Source organism: Echiichthys vipera (assembly GCF_963691815.1).
Source record: "Echiichthys vipera genome assembly, chromosome: 11".
Taxonomy (NCBI): domain Eukaryota; kingdom Metazoa; phylum Chordata; class Actinopteri; order Perciformes; family Trachinidae; genus Echiichthys; species Echiichthys vipera.
The window spans coordinates 3,693,703-3,711,116 of NC_139836.1; the positions used below are offsets into that span (position 1 = coordinate 3,693,703).

Genomic DNA, 17,414 nt, shown 5'->3' on the forward strand with positions numbered 1-17,414 from the left:
AAAAACACCACACTATAATTCAAGTGTTTTCAAGGATTGAAAAGTGCTTGAATACGAACCCATACGAACCCTGTGTTTATGATAATAATAATAAAAATAGGAATAATAATAATAATGGGGATATGAGTCTCACCCAGCAGGATCTGCATCGCGTTGGTGTGCAGGTCCAGAGCCTCCGTCTGCTGCTCCATCACGTCCATCTTCTCCGTCTCCTGGTTGTAGTAGCTGTAGACGCAGGAGTAGGCCAGCACCTGCAGACAGGGAGCAGGGCACATTAAACACAGTCCAGCTGTTCAGTCTGACGTAACACCCTTTCAAAATAAGATTTCCGGGTCCAAACGCTCCATTGAAACAAAACAGGCACAACGACCAAACACGTGAACAATTACGATCACCTCTTTGATCAGTTAGACGTCTTTTACGTCCATAAGAAAGAGTTAAAATGTCAATTACGTTGTTTTTTTAAAACTCAGATCTGTTCAAACAACGAGGAACACGGCACTGCAGCGCTGAAATATGAGGCTTGGACCTGGAAATCATATTTTGAAAGGGCGTTACGTCACAACTGAACAGCTGGATCCAGACAGCAGAGGGCCTCGGTCTGACGATGATGGTGATGGTGATGGTGATGATGATGGTGGTGGTGGTGATGATGATGGTGGTGATGATGATGGTGGTGGTGGTGGTGGTGGTGGCGTTACCTTGCGAGCCTGAGCGAGGACTTTACAGGCGTCGATGACAAAGGTCAAAGACTTCATCTGCAGAGCCTCATTAATGGACGACACTTTGTTCTCCAGGTTGATCGCAAAATCCTGAAAAAGCAAGAGACAAGGAAGCAGCTGCTGTTGACTCTCAGACCTTTCACCTGTTCTTTTTAATCCCTATAATAATAATAATAATAATAATAATAATAATCACAAACACATCAGAGAGTGCAGCTGTGGTACCTTGGCCTGGTGGTGGAAGGTGCATCGCTCGTTATAATCCTGAAACTTCTTTTCCTGCCGCGCTGCTTTACTCTCCTGCAACAACAACAAGTCAAACACATGACACTCAGTTATTAATGAACGTGAAGCCCAGCGTCAGTCACACCTTTAAACAAAACTCATTTGTTCTCTCTTGATTTGATACGTTTTTTTTTGTGGGTTGAAGATTTTATTCAGCTTGTTTTTGCTTTTGTAATTTCTGTTTTTTAAAGAGAGGTAAAGTTTTCGTGCTTGTTTGAACAATAAAATACAGTATAGTAAAAATATGATAACTGCAAATTATTATAATGTAAATTCAGAGATTTAAACACTTTATACATGTTGGAAGATGATTGCTGTCGACATGTAAACAAGATAACCAAAAATGACCACAAAGAGACAAAAAGTTACTATAGGAATGCAAAACACCACAAATAGATGCAAAACCACGGCAAAAAGATGCAAAATGACTAAAAAAAGATGCAAAACCACCACAAAAGATGCAAAATTACCAAAAAAGATGCAAAACCACCACAAAAAGATGCAAAATTACTAAAAAAAGATGCAAAACCACCACAAAAAGATGCTAAATGACTAAAAATAGATGCAAAACTACCACAAAAAGATGCAAAATTACTAAAAAAAGATGCAAAACCACCACAAAAAGATGCTAAAGGACTAAAAACAGATGCAAAACAATTACAAAGACATAAAACGACTAACACTCGACTCTCTTGTGTGTCTTGTTCCTGTGTAGACAGAGTGGGGGGGGGGCCTCAGACACTAAGATAACGTCCGTGTTTATATATATATCTATACTTAACAAAGTCACTTTAAACCTAAAAAAGCCACTTTAAAACTCTTGTGCAATAATAACATGTTCCACCCTAAATATACATATTTTATTTTAGTATAGTTTCTGTTCTCCACCCATCTGTTTATACTGTTCCCATCTGTTTATACCGTTCACATTATTATATTGTTTATACTATATTGTGTGTTTATTGCTTATATTATACTTTGCTTATTGTTTAATTATATATTATTTTTGCTAAAAATGTACCAAGGGGGAGTAGCACTCGAATTTCGTTGTATGCAAATGCAATGACAATAAAGGCTATTCTATTCTATTCTATATGAAAGAAGCGCTCTGATTGGACGGATGTGACGGCGTGTGAACCCACCATGGCGGAGCAGTTGTAGTAATCTTTGTGCGTTGGTTTCCAGGGTTTCAGACACCGCCAGCAGAAGCCGTGGTTACACTTGGCACAGGTCATACTGAGGACAGAGGGATAAACCACCGTCACCATCACCACCGTCAGCACCACCATCACCATCAGCACCACCACCACCACCACCACCACCACCACCACCACCACCACCACCATCATCATCATCATCATCATCATCATCATCATCATCATCATCATCATCATCATCATCATCATCATCATCATCATCATCATCATCATCATCATCATCATCATCATCATCATCATCATCATCATCATCATCACCACCACCACCACCACCACCATCATCATCATCATCATCATCATCACCATCATCATCATCATCATCGGGTGTTACGCTGTACGTACTGCAGGCAGCCCTCGTTCTTCTCGATCTGAGCCTGGCAGCTGGGGCAGCGTTTGGAGATGAGCATGGCGAGGTGTTTGCTCTGCGCCTCCATGTTCATCCCTTCATAGTAGCCTCCGTCATCCATCCACTGAGACATGTGGCTGCAGCTGGCTGGGTAGTGCGCCTGTCAGCGAGGAAAAAAGGAAATAAGGAAGGTGGCTGTGTGTGTGTGTGTGTGTGTGTGTGTGTGTGTGTGTGTGTGTGTGTGTGTGTGTGTGTGTGTGTGTGTGTGTGTGTGTGTGTGTGTGTGTGTGTGTGAGACCTCGGGGAAGTTGCAGCTGAAGCAGGAGGACCAGCAGCACTTGGAGCAGGTCCCCATGCTGCCCATGTTCTCCTTACAGAGGATCTGGTCACAGCCCTGAGGGTTGGTGCACCACGTCAGGTTGGAACAGCACTCGACGTAACCTCTGAGCAAGGCACTCTCATACTGAGGGGGGAGAGAGGGAAGGGAGGAGGAGGGAGGAGGAGGAGAAGAGAGGGGAGGAGAGAGAGGGAGGGAGAAGGAAGAGGAGGAGAAAGAGTAAGAGTAGAAGGAGCGAGAGAGGGAGGAAGAGGAGGAGGAGGGAGGAGGAGGAGAAGAGAGAGACAGAGGGAGGAAGAAGAGGCGGAGAAAGGGTAAGAGGAGAAGGAGCGAGAGAGGGAGGAAGAGGAGGAGGAGGAGGAGAAGAAGAAGAGAGAGAAGAGAGTGTGAGAGGAAGAGACAGACACACAGACAGAGGGAGGAGGATTAGAAGAGAAAGGAGAAGAAGGAGAAGAAGAGTGAGAGGAAGAGAAGGAGGGAGGTATTAAGGATGAAGAGGAGGAGAGAGAGGAAGAGAAGAGAGAGAGTAAGAGGTAGACAAGAAGAGAAAGGAGAAGAGAGGATGAAGAGGAAGAAGAAGAGAAAGAAGAGAGTAGGAGAGGAAGAGGAGGAGAAGAGAGAGAATGAGGATGAAGAGAAGGAGAAAGAGGAGGGGATGAAAGGGGGAGAGGGAGAGAGAGAGCCAGACAGAAGAGGAGTAGAAGAAGAGAGAGAGTAAGAAGTGGAGAAGAAGAGTAAGGAGAAAAGAGGATGAAGAGGAAGAAGAGAGTGAGAGGAAGAGGAGGAGGAGAAAGGGGAGAGAGAGACAGACAGAGGAGGAGTAGAAGAAGAAAGAGAAGTAGAGGAGAAGAAGAGAGAGGATGAAGAGGAAGAGGAGGCGAAGAGAGTGATAAGGAGAAGAAGAAGAGAGGGAGGAAGAAGAGGTGGAGACAGAGTAAGAGGAAGAGGAGGAGAGAGAGAATGAGGAAGAGAGAGAGAATGAGGAGGAAGAGATGGAAGAGGAGAGGAAGAAGGAGAGAGCGGTGTAAATCATCAGCAGGTGAAAAAAACCTCTCGACCGAAAGTTTTTCCCGTTTGTTTGTTTGTTTTTTCGCTCAGTGACGTCAGTCGTCGCGGCAACACGGCGCGCTCGGTTACCTTGGCGACGGTGTCCTTGTCGGTGAGGATGCTGAGGAAGAAGAGCGAGGTGGGCTGAGCCTGGCAGTCGGTGATGGGACAGTTACAGTTCATCACCAGGTTCTGCTCGATCCTCGCCGTCAGGTACTCCTGCCAGCACGACTGCGGCGCCGAAACACACAACCGACAACCGGTAAACAACAACAACAACAACAACAACAACAACAACAACAACAAACACAGTCGACGTGTTGATTCTCACCTTGCAGCAGTAGTGCGTGCAGCTCAGCGAGGGGACCGGCTCCGTGGCGATGGCGCGGGGGCTCAGGCAGACGGGGCAGGTGGAGACGGGGCTCGGCGGCGGATGAGGGTTGTGCGACTTGAGCCCGGCGGCCATGATGAGGGCGTCGGGGTCGTCCGTGTACCGCTGCACCACCAGGTCCATGTTCCACTTACAGTGAACCAGGAAGTGTTCGGCCCGGTCCAGGTCCAGACTCAGCGTCCCGGACACCTGAGCGGGCAGAGAGGGGAACGGCGTCAGCGGCGAGGAGAGAGATTTTCCTGCTAATGGTGAATTAAAGAACGACTGGATTCAAATGAAACTTTATGGACCTGTTGGACGGTCCTCTGCATCAGCTGACGGACTTCCTCCTGCGTCATCGTGCGACCCATCGAGAAGAGGACCGAGTCGAGAACGCCGTCCTCGAACCGCCGCGGCGCCGACATCAGACTGCAACACACACAGGATCATATTCAGTGTGTAGTTGTTTTAATTTGTGGCGTTTTCAGGGTTCCTGCAGCTTTTCCAAAGTCAAATTCAAGCACTTAAAGGTGCGTTTAAATGGTTTTCCAGCACTTAACAGTCGTGGTTAAGTTCATATTTATACACAGAACAATCCTCAGTGTTCAGAAAACCTATTATTGCACTTGTTCATCACATTAAATTTGATTTTATTGTTATTGTGCTAGAAAGTCGGTGGTGTTGTGTGTTCACAGACGCTCTTCTGCATTCCTCTGTTGGAACCAGTGGATATTTAAGTTACTGTTCCTTTCTATCAGCTCCAACCAGTCTGAAGAAGAGGAGGAGGAGGAGAAGGAGGAAAAGGAAAAGGAAGAGGAAGAGGAAGAAGAAGATGAGGAAGAGGAGGAGGAGGGGGAAGAGGAGGAGGAGGGGGAAGAGGAGGAAGTGGAAGAAGAGGAGGAGGAGAAGGAAGAGGAAGAAGAGGAGGAGGAGGGGAAGAAGAGGGGGAAGAGGAGAAGGAGGGGGAGGGGGGGTGGGGAGGGGGAAGAAGAGGAGGAGGAGGGGGAAGAGGAGGAGGACAAGAGGAAGAAGAGGAGGAGGAGGAAGAAGACAAGAGGAAGACAAGAGGAAGAAGAAGATGAGGAGGAGGAGAAGGAGGAAGAGGGGGAGGAGAAGAGGAGGAGAATAGGAGGAAGAAAAGGGGGAAGAAGAGGAGGAGGAGGAAGAAGACAAGAGGAAGAAGAAGAAGAGAAGAAGAGGAGGAGGACAAGAGGATGAAGAGGAGGAGGAGGAAGAAGACAAGAGGAAGAAGAATAGGGAGAAGAGGAAGACAGGAGGAGGAGCAGCTCTCCCCTGTGTGTGTGTTCTCCTCTGCCCTCAGCATCATCAGAACTGTCGCTCTCTGGATCTTTGATCTTTTCCGAAGCGTTCTCTGTAAAAACCCTGGAGACGCTCGTGGTGAAGATCCTGTAGATCAGAGTTTGTGATGCACGCGCGAGCGAACACGACTCCAGTAGGCGAGGACGATTGGATCAAGTAGAGAGAACGGACCTCGACGGAGACGCTACGTCCGTTTTTTTAAACAGTCTGTGCAGAAAACAAACTTTCTGGATTCAAAAGCACCAAAAAAATTTGATTCACAAACAAAAAAATTCAAATTAATTCATAATTAAAGTCAGAATACGTCACTTTTGAGAAACGTTTGATGGTCACTTTAGTTAATTAACTGCAGGTTGCATCCACAACATTTAACGCAAATGCAAACTAAAATTTTGATTCAAAAAGGGAATTTTTTGGGGATTTACAAAAAAACCTTTGATACATTTTTAAAATCACGACTGTATTTTATTTTTTATTGCTGTGTCGATCGTTTTGCACTCAAATCTGTTTGGCTGCAAAATGAACGAAACAAAAGTAAAACTATAAGGTTTTAAAATGTCAAAGTTATAGAATATATATATATATATATAGTTATAATTATGAGAAATAACGTTCAAACTAGAAAACGTCACTTTTTAAAACATTTGATCATCACACAAACGTCTCGTTGGTCAAACAGTCTAAAAAAAGGTGTTTAGGTCACGTTGTGATGTTATTTAATTAAATTAAGTTACATTTTTGCACGTTTTGTCGCTTATTTCCACCAAATACTGACGTAAAACAGTGGAGATATAATATGAATATGAGTTTGATCTAAGACACGTCTCCATGTTTAATGTTTTATAACGTAAAACACTTAAAAAAACACTTTTAATTGTAATTTACATATTATTCAAACATCTGCTCTACGTGTAAAGTGTCCTAAAATAACGTTTGACACTAAAAACTTCACATAAATGTTCTTATTCTAATCCATAATTTGTATTTCATCATTAAAATTGATTTAAAAAGTTCATTTAAAACTCTTTCTTAGCACCATAACAGTAATTTAATATTAATACTTTTATGACTTAAGTTTCTTTTGATCAAACTGAGCTGCAGAACATTTTCCATTCAACATTTATTTGATTTAGATCAGAATTTTGACGCCTTTTAATACAAATTACACTCAAATCAATCAATTAAAATCTGAATTATTTCAAAAAAAGAGTCAAAATGAAACAAGCAAAGTTTGAACCGTTTCTTTATTTCCTTGTAGAAAATTAAACATTTTACATTTTGTCTGTTTTCGGAGGAATTACAGGACGTTTGTTTTGTTTTTAACGTGTGAAAAAGCCGAAGAACTGAACTCAGATCTGTTTTTAACGGACAGCGTCGAAGCAACACGGCTCCGTTTCCACGACAACGACCAAAGCGGAGACAGTGTTCATTAATTTGGATGATTAATCACGTAACACAGAGTCTTTAAGTCAATTTAAACATTTAAAAATCATAAAATCTGCCTGAAGGGAGCGAGGATGCACGTGTGTGTGAAAACAGTAAATAAATAATGATTATTATTGTTAATAAAGAGCTTTTCTTTCTATATATTCAACAAATCAGGTGTTTTTAAGGTGAATTAACCAGAAATGACAGAGCTGTGAAATGAAGCATTAGACTTAAAGAGGAATCAACAAAATAAAAAACAAATGCATAAATAAATAAATAACTTGATAAATAGAAATAAATGAAGGCATTAATTCATTGATAAAATGTGACATAAATTGATATTTCTGGTTTAAATGGCTTCTTTATTTATTTTCCTTTCCTCTTATTTATTTATTAATTTATATACATTTTATTTTGTATTTAAAATGTATTATTTTGTAACGTATTTATTAATTTATTTATTAATTTATAGAAATTACATTTTTATTTAAAATGTATTATTTGTGACGTATTTATTTATTTATTAATTTATATACATTTTATCTTTTATTTAAAATGTTTTATTTGTAACGTATTTATTTATTTATTCATGTATTTTCTTTAGTACATAAATAAATATTTTTTTAATGAATGACTCTAAACTTTTAAATGTATTTGAAATAAATAAAAAATAAGGAAATAAATCCACAAATAAAAAGGAAAAAATTAAACAGGAAAGTAAATCAAATGCAGAATAAAATAAATAATTATAGCTCTGCTCTAATAATAATAATAATAATATTTTAATAACATATAAATGCAACTAAATAAAGGTAAATGAATAAAACACGTCACATTTTACCAGTTAATCAAAACCTTCAGTTATCTTGAATATTGGCACATTTATATATATTTATATATATTTATATAAATGTATATTACTTTATTTATCCAGTCAGTTATTTGATTATGTTTGTAGTTTTATAAATGTTTAACTCCAGAGGGTAAAGATGAGTGAAACCTGAACAGACGCGTGGTCACAGGGTGTAAAACACGAGGAGAAACCACGCCACTGTCCTTTAAAAACCCAACACAACAGGAGAGGAGGAGGAGGACGATGATGATGATGATGCTCGCACGAAGTGGTCGCGTCCAGACGGTGACACGAGATGTGCAAAAAGCCTCGCCACGTGGTTAAAGTTTGGCACTGATGTCGAATGGTTCCGGCGAGCGTTTGAACTCTCGGATCACCGTCGGGACACGTCCTTACAGAGTTTGATGAGTGAGCGAAAGACAAACAGGAAGCTTCTTCTCGAGCTAAAGTGTAAAGAACGCGGACAGACCGTGTGCGCCAGAGGTCAGAAGTCGCACCTGATGTCGGCCGTGCAGTCCGCGGCGTCCTTCCGGATCTCGGCGCGGCTGAAGGAGAACTGGGCCTGGCCTTTCTGCGGCGTGGACGGGTCCTCCGGCAGGAACTCCATGATGTGCGGGTTCTCCTCGTTGCGACGCACGCAGCCTTTGCTGATGACGTGCATGATGCAGGAGAGCACGTCGCTGGTGCTGCAGCTGAAGCGCCCGGCGCCCGGAGAGCGAGACGCTTCCTGTTTCTGACACGAGTCCAGAACCTGGAGGGGACCGGCGAGACCAGAGACGCGTTAGGACGTCCTGATGATCCACATTATTACACATGCATCGTTTCAGTGCTTCTTAATGTGAATTACAGGGTTCCTACACTTTTTTCACATTTCTAATTTTTCAGACTTCTCAGAGGATTTTTCCGTCAATATTAAACATCTAAACACAGATTTTTAGACACTTATTATGTAAATAAACGGTTTTAAAATCCAACTTTTATCTCATGTGTTAAATTCTGACTGTGTTTGCCATTATGTCGCTAAGTTACAGGACATTTTCATACATTTGAAGCTCATATAAGTGAATGAACTCCAAAGTGAGACATGTTTAACGCACTTCAGCATTTTATTTTATTATTAAATTAAAAACTGAACCTTTAAAACTACAGACGGGAACAGAAGAGACGGACGTTTAACCAGGAACTACAGGAGAAAACACGAGTCTGTGCTTCAGCGGCGTTAGACGGAGTAAACAGACTGGAAATACATAAAATAATGAGAAATAAAAATGAATCCTATATAAAATGTCGACGAAACGTATGGGAAAGAGTAAATAAATGAGATAAGCGGTCGCACGGCGAACGGTAACCATGGTAACACAACTATTCTACAGCAGCTTGATTGACTGTGTTGTGTTAATAATATTAATTAAAGTTGGGACACGATTAAAACAATGTATCTAATGAATTAGAGGCTTTGTAATTAATTAATTCAATATTTGACACAAATGGTTTATGACTTAATTAATGAATCGACACAAAAATGGGTTTAAACTGAAAAATGTGTTTATTTTAATCAGTGAGCGCTAACTTTTTGTAAACTTTTGCCTCTTAAAACACATTTGTTTTGGTTTATAAAATTAAAACAGAGCTTAGTTCAGGTATATTCAAGAGAAAGTGGAAACCTAACACTGCAGAAATATTTAGAATATCCGTTGTCTAAGTGTTGTCTGTGCTAACGTTAGCTGCAGTGTGTTCAGCGTTGTCTGTGCTAACGTTAGCTGCAGTGTGTTCAGCGCTGTCTGTGCTAACGTTAGCTGCTGTGTGTTCAGCGTTGTCAGTGCTAACGTTAGCTGCAGTGTGTTCAGCGTTGTCTGTGCTAACGTTAGCTGCAGTGTGTTCAGCGTTGTCTGTGCTAACGTTAGCTGCTGTGTGTTCAGCGTTGTCTGTGCTAACGTTAGCTGCAGTGTGTTCAGCGCTGTCTGTGCTAACGTTAGCTGCAGCGTGTTCAGCATTGTCTGTGCTAACGTTAGCTGCAGCGTGTTCAGTGTTGTCCGTGCTAACGTTAGCTGCAGTGTGTTCAGCGCTGTCTGTGCTAACGTTAGCTGCAGCGTGTTCAGCATTGTCTGTGCTAACGTTAGCTGCAGCGTGTTCAGCGTTGTCTGTGCTAACGTTAGCTGCAGCGTGTTCAGTGTTGTCTGTGCCAACGTTAGCTGCAGCGTGTTCAGTGTTGTCTGTGCCAACGTTAGCTGCAGCGTGTTCAGTGTTGTCTGTGCCAACGTTAGCTGCAGCGTGTTCAGTGTTGTCTGTGCTAACGTTAGCTGCTGCGTGTTCAGTGTTGTCTGTGCTAACGTTAGCTGCAGTGTGTTCAGTGTTGTCTGTGCTAACGTTAGCTGCAGCGTGTTCAGTGTTGTCTGTGCTAACGTTAGCTGTAACAACTCATCCTCTCGCTTCTCATCGGTTTCATTTCTCTCGTGTTGCGTCCTGTGCGTCAGTATTACGGGCCGGACGGGAACTTGTTCAATGAGCAACGTTCCGCACTTTGCAAAAATGAATTGAGATTAATTGCGTTATTTTTATGTCGCAGTACTTTTTCTGTAATTAATAAATCGTAACTAACGCGTTAAAGGCCCGGCCCTAATGTTAATATGTTTTATTTTAGAAAGCGAAACAACACATTAAACTATATTCCCTACTTTTTAGTGTGTAGGAACCCTGATTGTGGTTATTTAAAGGCGTGTCTGGATCAGTGTGGGCGTGGCCTCAGAGCCGTGACTCTCGTGACCTCTGACCTTGAAGACAAGGTTGTCGATGTGCATCTCCTTCTCCTTCTTCATGATGTGGACGATCAGACAGTAGATGTAGTTCCTCTTCCTCTCCAGCGTGCCGGTGGCGTCCTCGTCCACGTTTAGGTACGTCTGTCTGGGCAGCAGCTGGATGGACGCGGGGACGCCGTCCAGGCTGCGAGACGCCACCTGCTGGTTCAACATCAGCACACCTGAGAGCAGACGGAGGGGTGAGTCAAGGGGGAGGAGGAGGAGGATGTGTGAGTGTGTTTAGAGGACGTCGTGTCGTACCCTGGCTGGGATCCTCCGGCGTGCTGCAGGTCAGCGGTCCTCCCTCGCTGATGAGCGGCAGCAGAGCGTGCAACAGGACGGCCGCTGACAGGCCGGTCGCCTGCAGCAGAGCGTCCACTCGAACCTCCTGCAGAGACGCACAGAGAGCCCACGGTCAGTGAACGCATCACAGAACGAGACGATTTTAAAACCCAATGTATCAATTATGACCTCGTGGCTGTTGAGCTGCAGCAGGATGAACATCTGCAGCGTGGAGACGTGCAGCGTCCAGCAGCCGAACTGCAGCTCAGCGTGACCGAGCCACGTCCACTGCAGCCGGCGAGGCTTCGAGTGACTCAGACCGTACATGGACTGACCTGATGGAGACACACGGGAACAGAAACAACAAGGAAAGAGAGTGAGAGACTGTTGACACTCAGACATCATCTGTCCGGAGTCAGAGTGGCACCAAAAAAGGGTGAAATGTAGCTCGAACTGCACTGCAAACAAACAGCGTCTCAGTTCTCCTGTGCTGTTACCACATAATGTATTCTTAATAGAATAGATTATTCCTCCTTTTCAGACCAATTTCCAGGGGAAAAAGTCTTATATTCAGGAGAATACGGTATTTAAATGAGGAAACATGCAAACAAATAAACTTGACTTCAGAGAGTTTGTGGTAATGAAGCATGCTTATAAAGAGATTCCGCCGCTTCACATCAAGCCCAGAGACACCGACCTCACATCAAAGCGGTTGTGTCTGGTGGCGGTAGTCTGAATTCTTCATTCAAAAGGGGAAACCAGACGACTGACAGAACATTCAAGACACTAGGTATCACATTAATACAACCTGATGTTGAAAGAACAAATGATAATTCCCGTGCACGAGCAACAATAACACAAACAATGACCAACCATTTCTGCGAAAGAGCTCAGTGGATTAAAAAAAAAAGAATCCCTCCTGATATATAAAGTTTGTTTCACGTCTTACTTGAGCTTGGTTACAACTGTAAAATAAGTGTAGACTGACTGTGAGTGTAGAACTGGGTGAACTGGTTCAGGTAGGAGCAGAGTTCGGCTGGGAAATGTTTAGCGGGTTCGTCCAGGAAGCAGAGCGAGGACACGGCCCAGCAGCGCGGGGACAGAACTAGAACCTGGATGTCCGCCTCCTCATCTGACTCCGCCCACTCATCCTCCATCATCTACGGCAACAGCAGAGAGGACAAACTGCGTCAAAGTCACACCTTTAAACTACGAGCCTGTGAATGTTCTCGTGTCCAGGTCGTCGTTATCCTCGAAGCAATTTCAGTCAAAAGCAACTGGACTTGGTTATTTGTCTAGGAAGACGTTTCACCTCTCATCCAAGAGGCTTCATCAGTTCATGTACGCATCTGACCAGGACCAGGACTGGACCAGGACCAGGACCAGGCTGGGACTGGACCAGGACCAGGACCGGGACCAGGCTGGGACTGGACCCAGACCAGGCTGGGACTGGTCCCCTTAGACAAATAACCAAGTCCAGTTGCTTTTGACTGACAGTTTAAACCACGACAGCGTGATCAAAGAGAAGGTTTGGTGTCTCTTCTGCCGACCTGGTCGTGCTCCTGCAGGCACCGGTCCAGCTGCTGCAGGCGGTACAAGTGAAACTCCTGCTGCAGCTCAGCCGACTCGCTCAGGTTCTTCAGCATCTGCTGAGGGAAACGACTCGGGAAGCAGCTGCCGATCTGATCGATCACGGCGGTCTCCAACCACACGTTCCCCTGAGCCAGCAGCCGGTCGCCCAGGTAGTATCTGCAGAGACAGAGAGAGAGAGGTGAGTGTGTCCCGTTCAGACCGTCTGTGGTCGGTCAGCCGCGTTGGCGTTGTGGCGTCCAGACCTGTAGAAGTGCTCGAAGGTGTTGGCGAGCTCCAGGCCCGACAGGAAGAGCATCGGCTCCAGGAACTGCTGCAGCCGCTCCAGAGTCTCCATGCTGCCCGACGCCACTCCGCTCGCCTGGATCATCTGGTCGATGTACTGAGCGAAGCGCTCGCTCACCTGCACAACACACCGTCATCACACCGTTCAGTTTCACCTGATTTAAACTTTGATATGAGTCAAACAAAGTCATATACTTCCAGTATGTTGATTGTATATTAATCTGCAGATTCTTTTCTCAATAAATGGTCAGAAAATTGGAAAGTAGCGACTCCGAACGTTGAGTTTTGTCCGATGAAAAGTCCAAAAATGAATGGGATTCAGTTCATTATCGCATAAGACAAATAAAAAGGGCAAATCGTCACATTTGTGAAGGAACCAGAAAATTTGATGAATTCATGCCAGAAAATGACAAATAACGATCAAAATAGTGTCTTTTCTGTTGATCGACTCATCCATTAATCCTCTCTGCAGCAAGAAGCATTCTCCGAGGCCCAGGTAGTGTGAGTACAAACGGGCCTGGAGGGGGGGACAAGGACCCTAAAGCACGGGGCACGGGACGGAGGCACAGTGGGAGGGCGCCTTGAATGGGGAAACATGGCGGACAAAAGTAAATATTGGGCTGATGGTGATAAGTGTTTTATTAATTCACGTAATGCACATCAACCAGGTTCTAACTGTTAGTTGACGTCCGCGTAGAATGACAACTTTCTGACTGGAAATGAAAACATCCCAGGAGCACCTGAATGCACCGTTAATCCAGACTCACGTGCATGGCTCTGAGGATGGAGAGCTGCAGCAGCGCGGCGGAGAAGCCGTGACGGAGGGCGAGGACGAAGGCGGTCTGCTGTCCAAACAGCTCCTCCATGGCGTTCTTCAGCCGCAGGTACAGAGTCCGGTAACGCTCCACGAAGTCCGGCAGGCTGCAGCTGGACTCCAGGAACTTCTTCACCTGAGGAGACGGAGGGAGGAGGGAGGAGGGAGGGGGGGGGGGGGCGTCACCAAAATCATCAGGATTCACCAGAAAGTGTCTGAACCAGATTTTGCCCTTTCTCTCTGTCTCTCTCTCTCTCTCTCTCTCTCTCTCTCTCCATCTCTCTTCCTCCCTCCCTTTCTCTCCCTCTCTCCGTCTCTTTCTCTACCTCCCTACCTTTCTCTACCTCCATCTCTTTCTCTCTCTCCATCTTCCTCCCTTTCTCTCCGTCTCTTTCTGTCTTCGTCTCTCTCTGTCTGTCTATTTCTTCCTCCCTCTCTCCCTCCCTTTCTCTCCCTCCATCTCTTTCTCTCTCTCTCCCTCTCTCTCCCTCCCTCTTTCTTTCTTTCTCTCCAAACAATTCAATTAAAACAGTCTGGTGCATTAAAGTTGCATTTTTAAAGTTTTCTTTTTAAACACCGTAACCTGTGAAAGCGTGTTACCTGGCGCTGTACCACCCCCTGCCAGCAGAGGGCGATGCCTGCGATGCTGCTGCTGCTCTTCACTTTGGGCTTCGACGAGGAGGAGGAAGAGGACGAAGAAGCGGCGGCCGTTTCTTTGTTTTTACCGTCTTTACCGTCTGGAAGACACAGGAAAGTAATTGATTTTCAGAATAAAGTCAGTGATGAAATTAAAAATCATAGCAAAAAAAAGAGAAACAGAAAATGAAAACTGCAGCCAGAAACGTAAAAAGATAAAAAAATTAAAAATAAATAAATAAAGCAGTGCTTCTGTTCTTTTCCATCTGAAAAGAAACCACATCAGTGTCACGACTACGATGGGAACAGGAAGTCGGCTTTCAAAGTAAAAGACTAAACAAGAGCAGTCCAAAACAGAAAGCAAAGGATGGAGCGTAAACGCGTCCTGATGAGTTTGTTTGTTTGAAGGAGGCTGAATGTTTCAGTGAGTTCGGACGAGGAGGAGAAGTGTCCGCCGACGCCCCCTGCTGGAGGAAGCCTTCTTAAATATGAATAACAACTTTTCAGGCTCGTTTTCGTAGCTGGATCTCATTTGAAGCATTTTAAAATATAAATGAGAAACAGAGAAAATACTTTTTATTTCCCTGATTCACTGCTTTGTTCTGGATTACTGCGCTCGCTCTCCTTATTCATTGTATTGCTCGCTCGACCCTCCCTCTCTCTTCATCTTTTTCTCTCTCCCTCTCTCTCTCTCTCTTTCTGTCTTCGTCTCTCTCTCTCCCTCCCGTCCTCTCCCCCTCTGTCTCTTTCTCTTCCTCTCTCTGTCTTCGTCTCTCTCCCTTTCTCTCCGTCTTCGTCTCTCTCTATCCGTCTATTTCTCTCTCTCCCTGTCTTTCTCTCTCTCCCTTTCTCCTTCTCTACCTCCCTCCATCTCTTTATCTCTGTCTCTCTCCCTCTCTTTCTCTCCATCTCCCTCCCTTTCTCTCTCTTCCTCCCTTCTCTCTCTCTCTCTCTCTTTCTGTCTTCGTCTCTCTCTCTATCTTTCCATGTCTCCCTCCCGCCCTCTCTCCGTCTCTTTCTCTCCCTCCCTCCCTTTCTCTCTCTCCGTCTTGATCTGCACTGGGCTTTGCGTGCAGACTAACAGAAGCACTTTGGACAAATGTCCACTTGGTTCACCGTGATTTGATCCTCAGACTCTATAAATGCAGTGATATTTATATAAATATGTGTTTTTAAAGACTTCACGGTCTTTGTGTAAAATAACAAACTACTTTAACGTCAGCAGATCATGTGAGGGAAGCATCGCTCAAACAGGAAGTAGAAAGATGGACGGTGGGTGGGGGTGGGGGGGGGTGATGCGACAACGACTTCCTGTCCTCATTTGGACGTATGAAATGTTACAGAACAGAGTGTAAACAAACAAAATGGCCTCCAAACTCAGCTGTTACTTACTCTTCAGCTCTTTGCTTCGGTTGAGACCTTCTGAAAACAAAATACACTCTTTAAACATCGACACTCTTAAATGCTGCAGACTCTTAAATTATACTTATGTCACATTTTTAGAAACAAGGCACAAACTCACACAGTCGCGTCACGAGTCACGAGTCACGAGTCAGGAGTCACGAGTCCCTCTTGATAAGATTGCGTCTCATTTTTAAAACCCGTTCTCAACATGATGAACGCCGCTGAACAACTTTGTGAGCGCGGAAAAAGCTTTTTTTTACCCCGAAAATCAAAGAATAAAACATTTCCCTCACGGTTTTGTTCTCCGGCTGTGAAGTCGGACGCAACACACGTTCAAATTACCATCATTCATCCATAAGAAAGGAGGTGAAATGACGATTACGTTGTTTTTTAAAAGACTCAGATCTGTTCAAACAACGGGAACACGGCGCTGTAGAAATACGAGGCTCGGACCCGGAAATCATAGCGTCACGTCACAACTTAACAGCCGGATCTTTTCTTTTTTTCTCTCTCTCTCTCCATCTCTTTCTCTCTCTTCTTCCCTTTGTCTCTCTCCATCTCTTTCTCTCTCTTCTTCCCTTTGTCTCTCTCCATCTCTTTCTCTCTCTTCTTCCCTTCCTCTCTCTCCATCTCTTTGTCTTCGTCTCTATCTCTCTCTCTATTCATCTATTTCTCTCACTCCCCCTGTCTCTCTCCCTCCCTCCCTTTCTCTCTCTCCATCTCTTTCTCTCCCTCCCTCCCTTTCTCTCTCTCCATCTCTTCCTCCCTTTGTCTCTCTCCATCTCTTTGTCTTCATTCTCTATCTCTCTATTCATCTATTTCTCTCTCTCCCCGTCTCTCTCCCTCCCTCCCTCCCTTTCTCTACCTCCCTCCCTCCCTCCATCTCTCTTCCTCCCTTTCTCTCTCTTCCTCCCTTTCTCTACCTCCCTCCCTCCATCTCTCTTCCTCCCTTTCTCTCTCTTCCTCTCTCTCCATCTCTTTGTCTTCGTCTCTATCTCTCTCTATTCATCCATTTCTCTCTCTCCCCCTGTCTCTCTCCCTCCCTCGGTCTCTCTTCCTCTCTCGGTCTCTTTCTGTCTTCCTCTCTCTCTCTCTTCCTCTCTTTCTGTCCCGCCATCTCTCTCTTCCTCCCTTACTCTCTCTGTCTCTCTCTCTCTTCCTCCCTTTCTCTCTTGCCGTCTCTCTCTCTTCCTCCCTTTCTCTCTCTCCATCTCTATCTCTCTCTATTCTCTGGAAAACCAAAATAAAAAGAACGAAGTAAAAATTATTTTCAATTTTCATCTACAAACCATTTTGTTTTTGATACAGAAAATAGATCAGGAATCCGTCGATAAAGAGTCGACGCAGAATTGATCACAGCATTGGTATCAATTTCATTTTTGATCCCCCGATGATAACTGATGTCACTGTGTGGTCAGATATTCACATGGCGAGGTCAGTGGCGTTCTAACGGTGTGGTAAAGATCAAACTGGATCACCAGACTCACTTGATTTGACCGGGGGTTTGAGCTCCTCTCCGTCCGGCCGGCTCGTGTCCACGTGGACCAGCAGGTGCGTGAGGCGCCTCACTCTGGAGTTAAAGATGGCCGCCCGGCTTTTACAGCGGCGGGCCGACTCGGCGTTATGCAGGTACTCGCTCAGCAGCCAGGACAGAGGGCTGGAAGCCGAGGATTCTGGGTAAAC

At 44.6% G+C, this 17,414-nt stretch overlaps 1 protein-coding gene across 3 annotated transcripts in view; it reads right to left on the reverse strand.

Annotated features, from left to right (window-relative positions):
• Positions 1 to 17,414, reverse strand: part of cul9 (cullin 9) — a gene marked incomplete at its 5' end in the record, with an annotated part of 45,970 nt that overhangs the window by 2,727 nt on the left and 25,829 nt on the right. The window contains 20 exons of one of the 3 annotated variants that reach the window (XM_083923080.1): positions 134 to 251; positions 702 to 812; positions 948 to 1,022; positions 2,150 to 2,243; positions 2,567 to 2,730; positions 2,869 to 3,033; positions 4,045 to 4,185; positions 4,286 to 4,534; positions 4,636 to 4,753; positions 8,423 to 8,676; positions 10,697 to 10,902; positions 10,982 to 11,108; positions 11,192 to 11,337; positions 11,991 to 12,162; positions 12,553 to 12,751; positions 12,838 to 12,995; positions 13,645 to 13,827; positions 14,292 to 14,428; positions 15,720 to 15,746; positions 17,219 to 17,404. In XM_083923080.1, the coding sequence (XP_083779206.1) occupies positions 134 to 251; positions 702 to 812; positions 948 to 1,022; positions 2,150 to 2,243; positions 2,567 to 2,730; positions 2,869 to 3,033; positions 4,045 to 4,185; positions 4,286 to 4,534; positions 4,636 to 4,753; positions 8,423 to 8,676; positions 10,697 to 10,902; positions 10,982 to 11,108; positions 11,192 to 11,337; positions 11,991 to 12,162; positions 12,553 to 12,751; positions 12,838 to 12,995; positions 13,645 to 13,827; positions 14,292 to 14,428; positions 15,720 to 15,746; positions 17,219 to 17,404 (3,030 nt within the window). Of the gene's footprint in view, positions 1 to 133; positions 252 to 701; positions 813 to 947; positions 1,023 to 2,149; positions 2,244 to 2,566; positions 2,731 to 2,868; positions 3,034 to 4,044; positions 4,186 to 4,285; positions 4,535 to 4,635; positions 4,754 to 8,422; positions 8,677 to 10,696; positions 10,903 to 10,981; positions 11,109 to 11,191; positions 11,338 to 11,990; positions 12,163 to 12,552; positions 12,752 to 12,837; positions 12,996 to 13,644; positions 13,828 to 14,291; positions 14,429 to 15,719; positions 15,750 to 17,218; positions 17,405 to 17,414 lie in introns of all 3 variants that reach the window. The other 2 variants (XM_083923079.1, XM_083923081.1) reach the window with 2 other exon arrangements.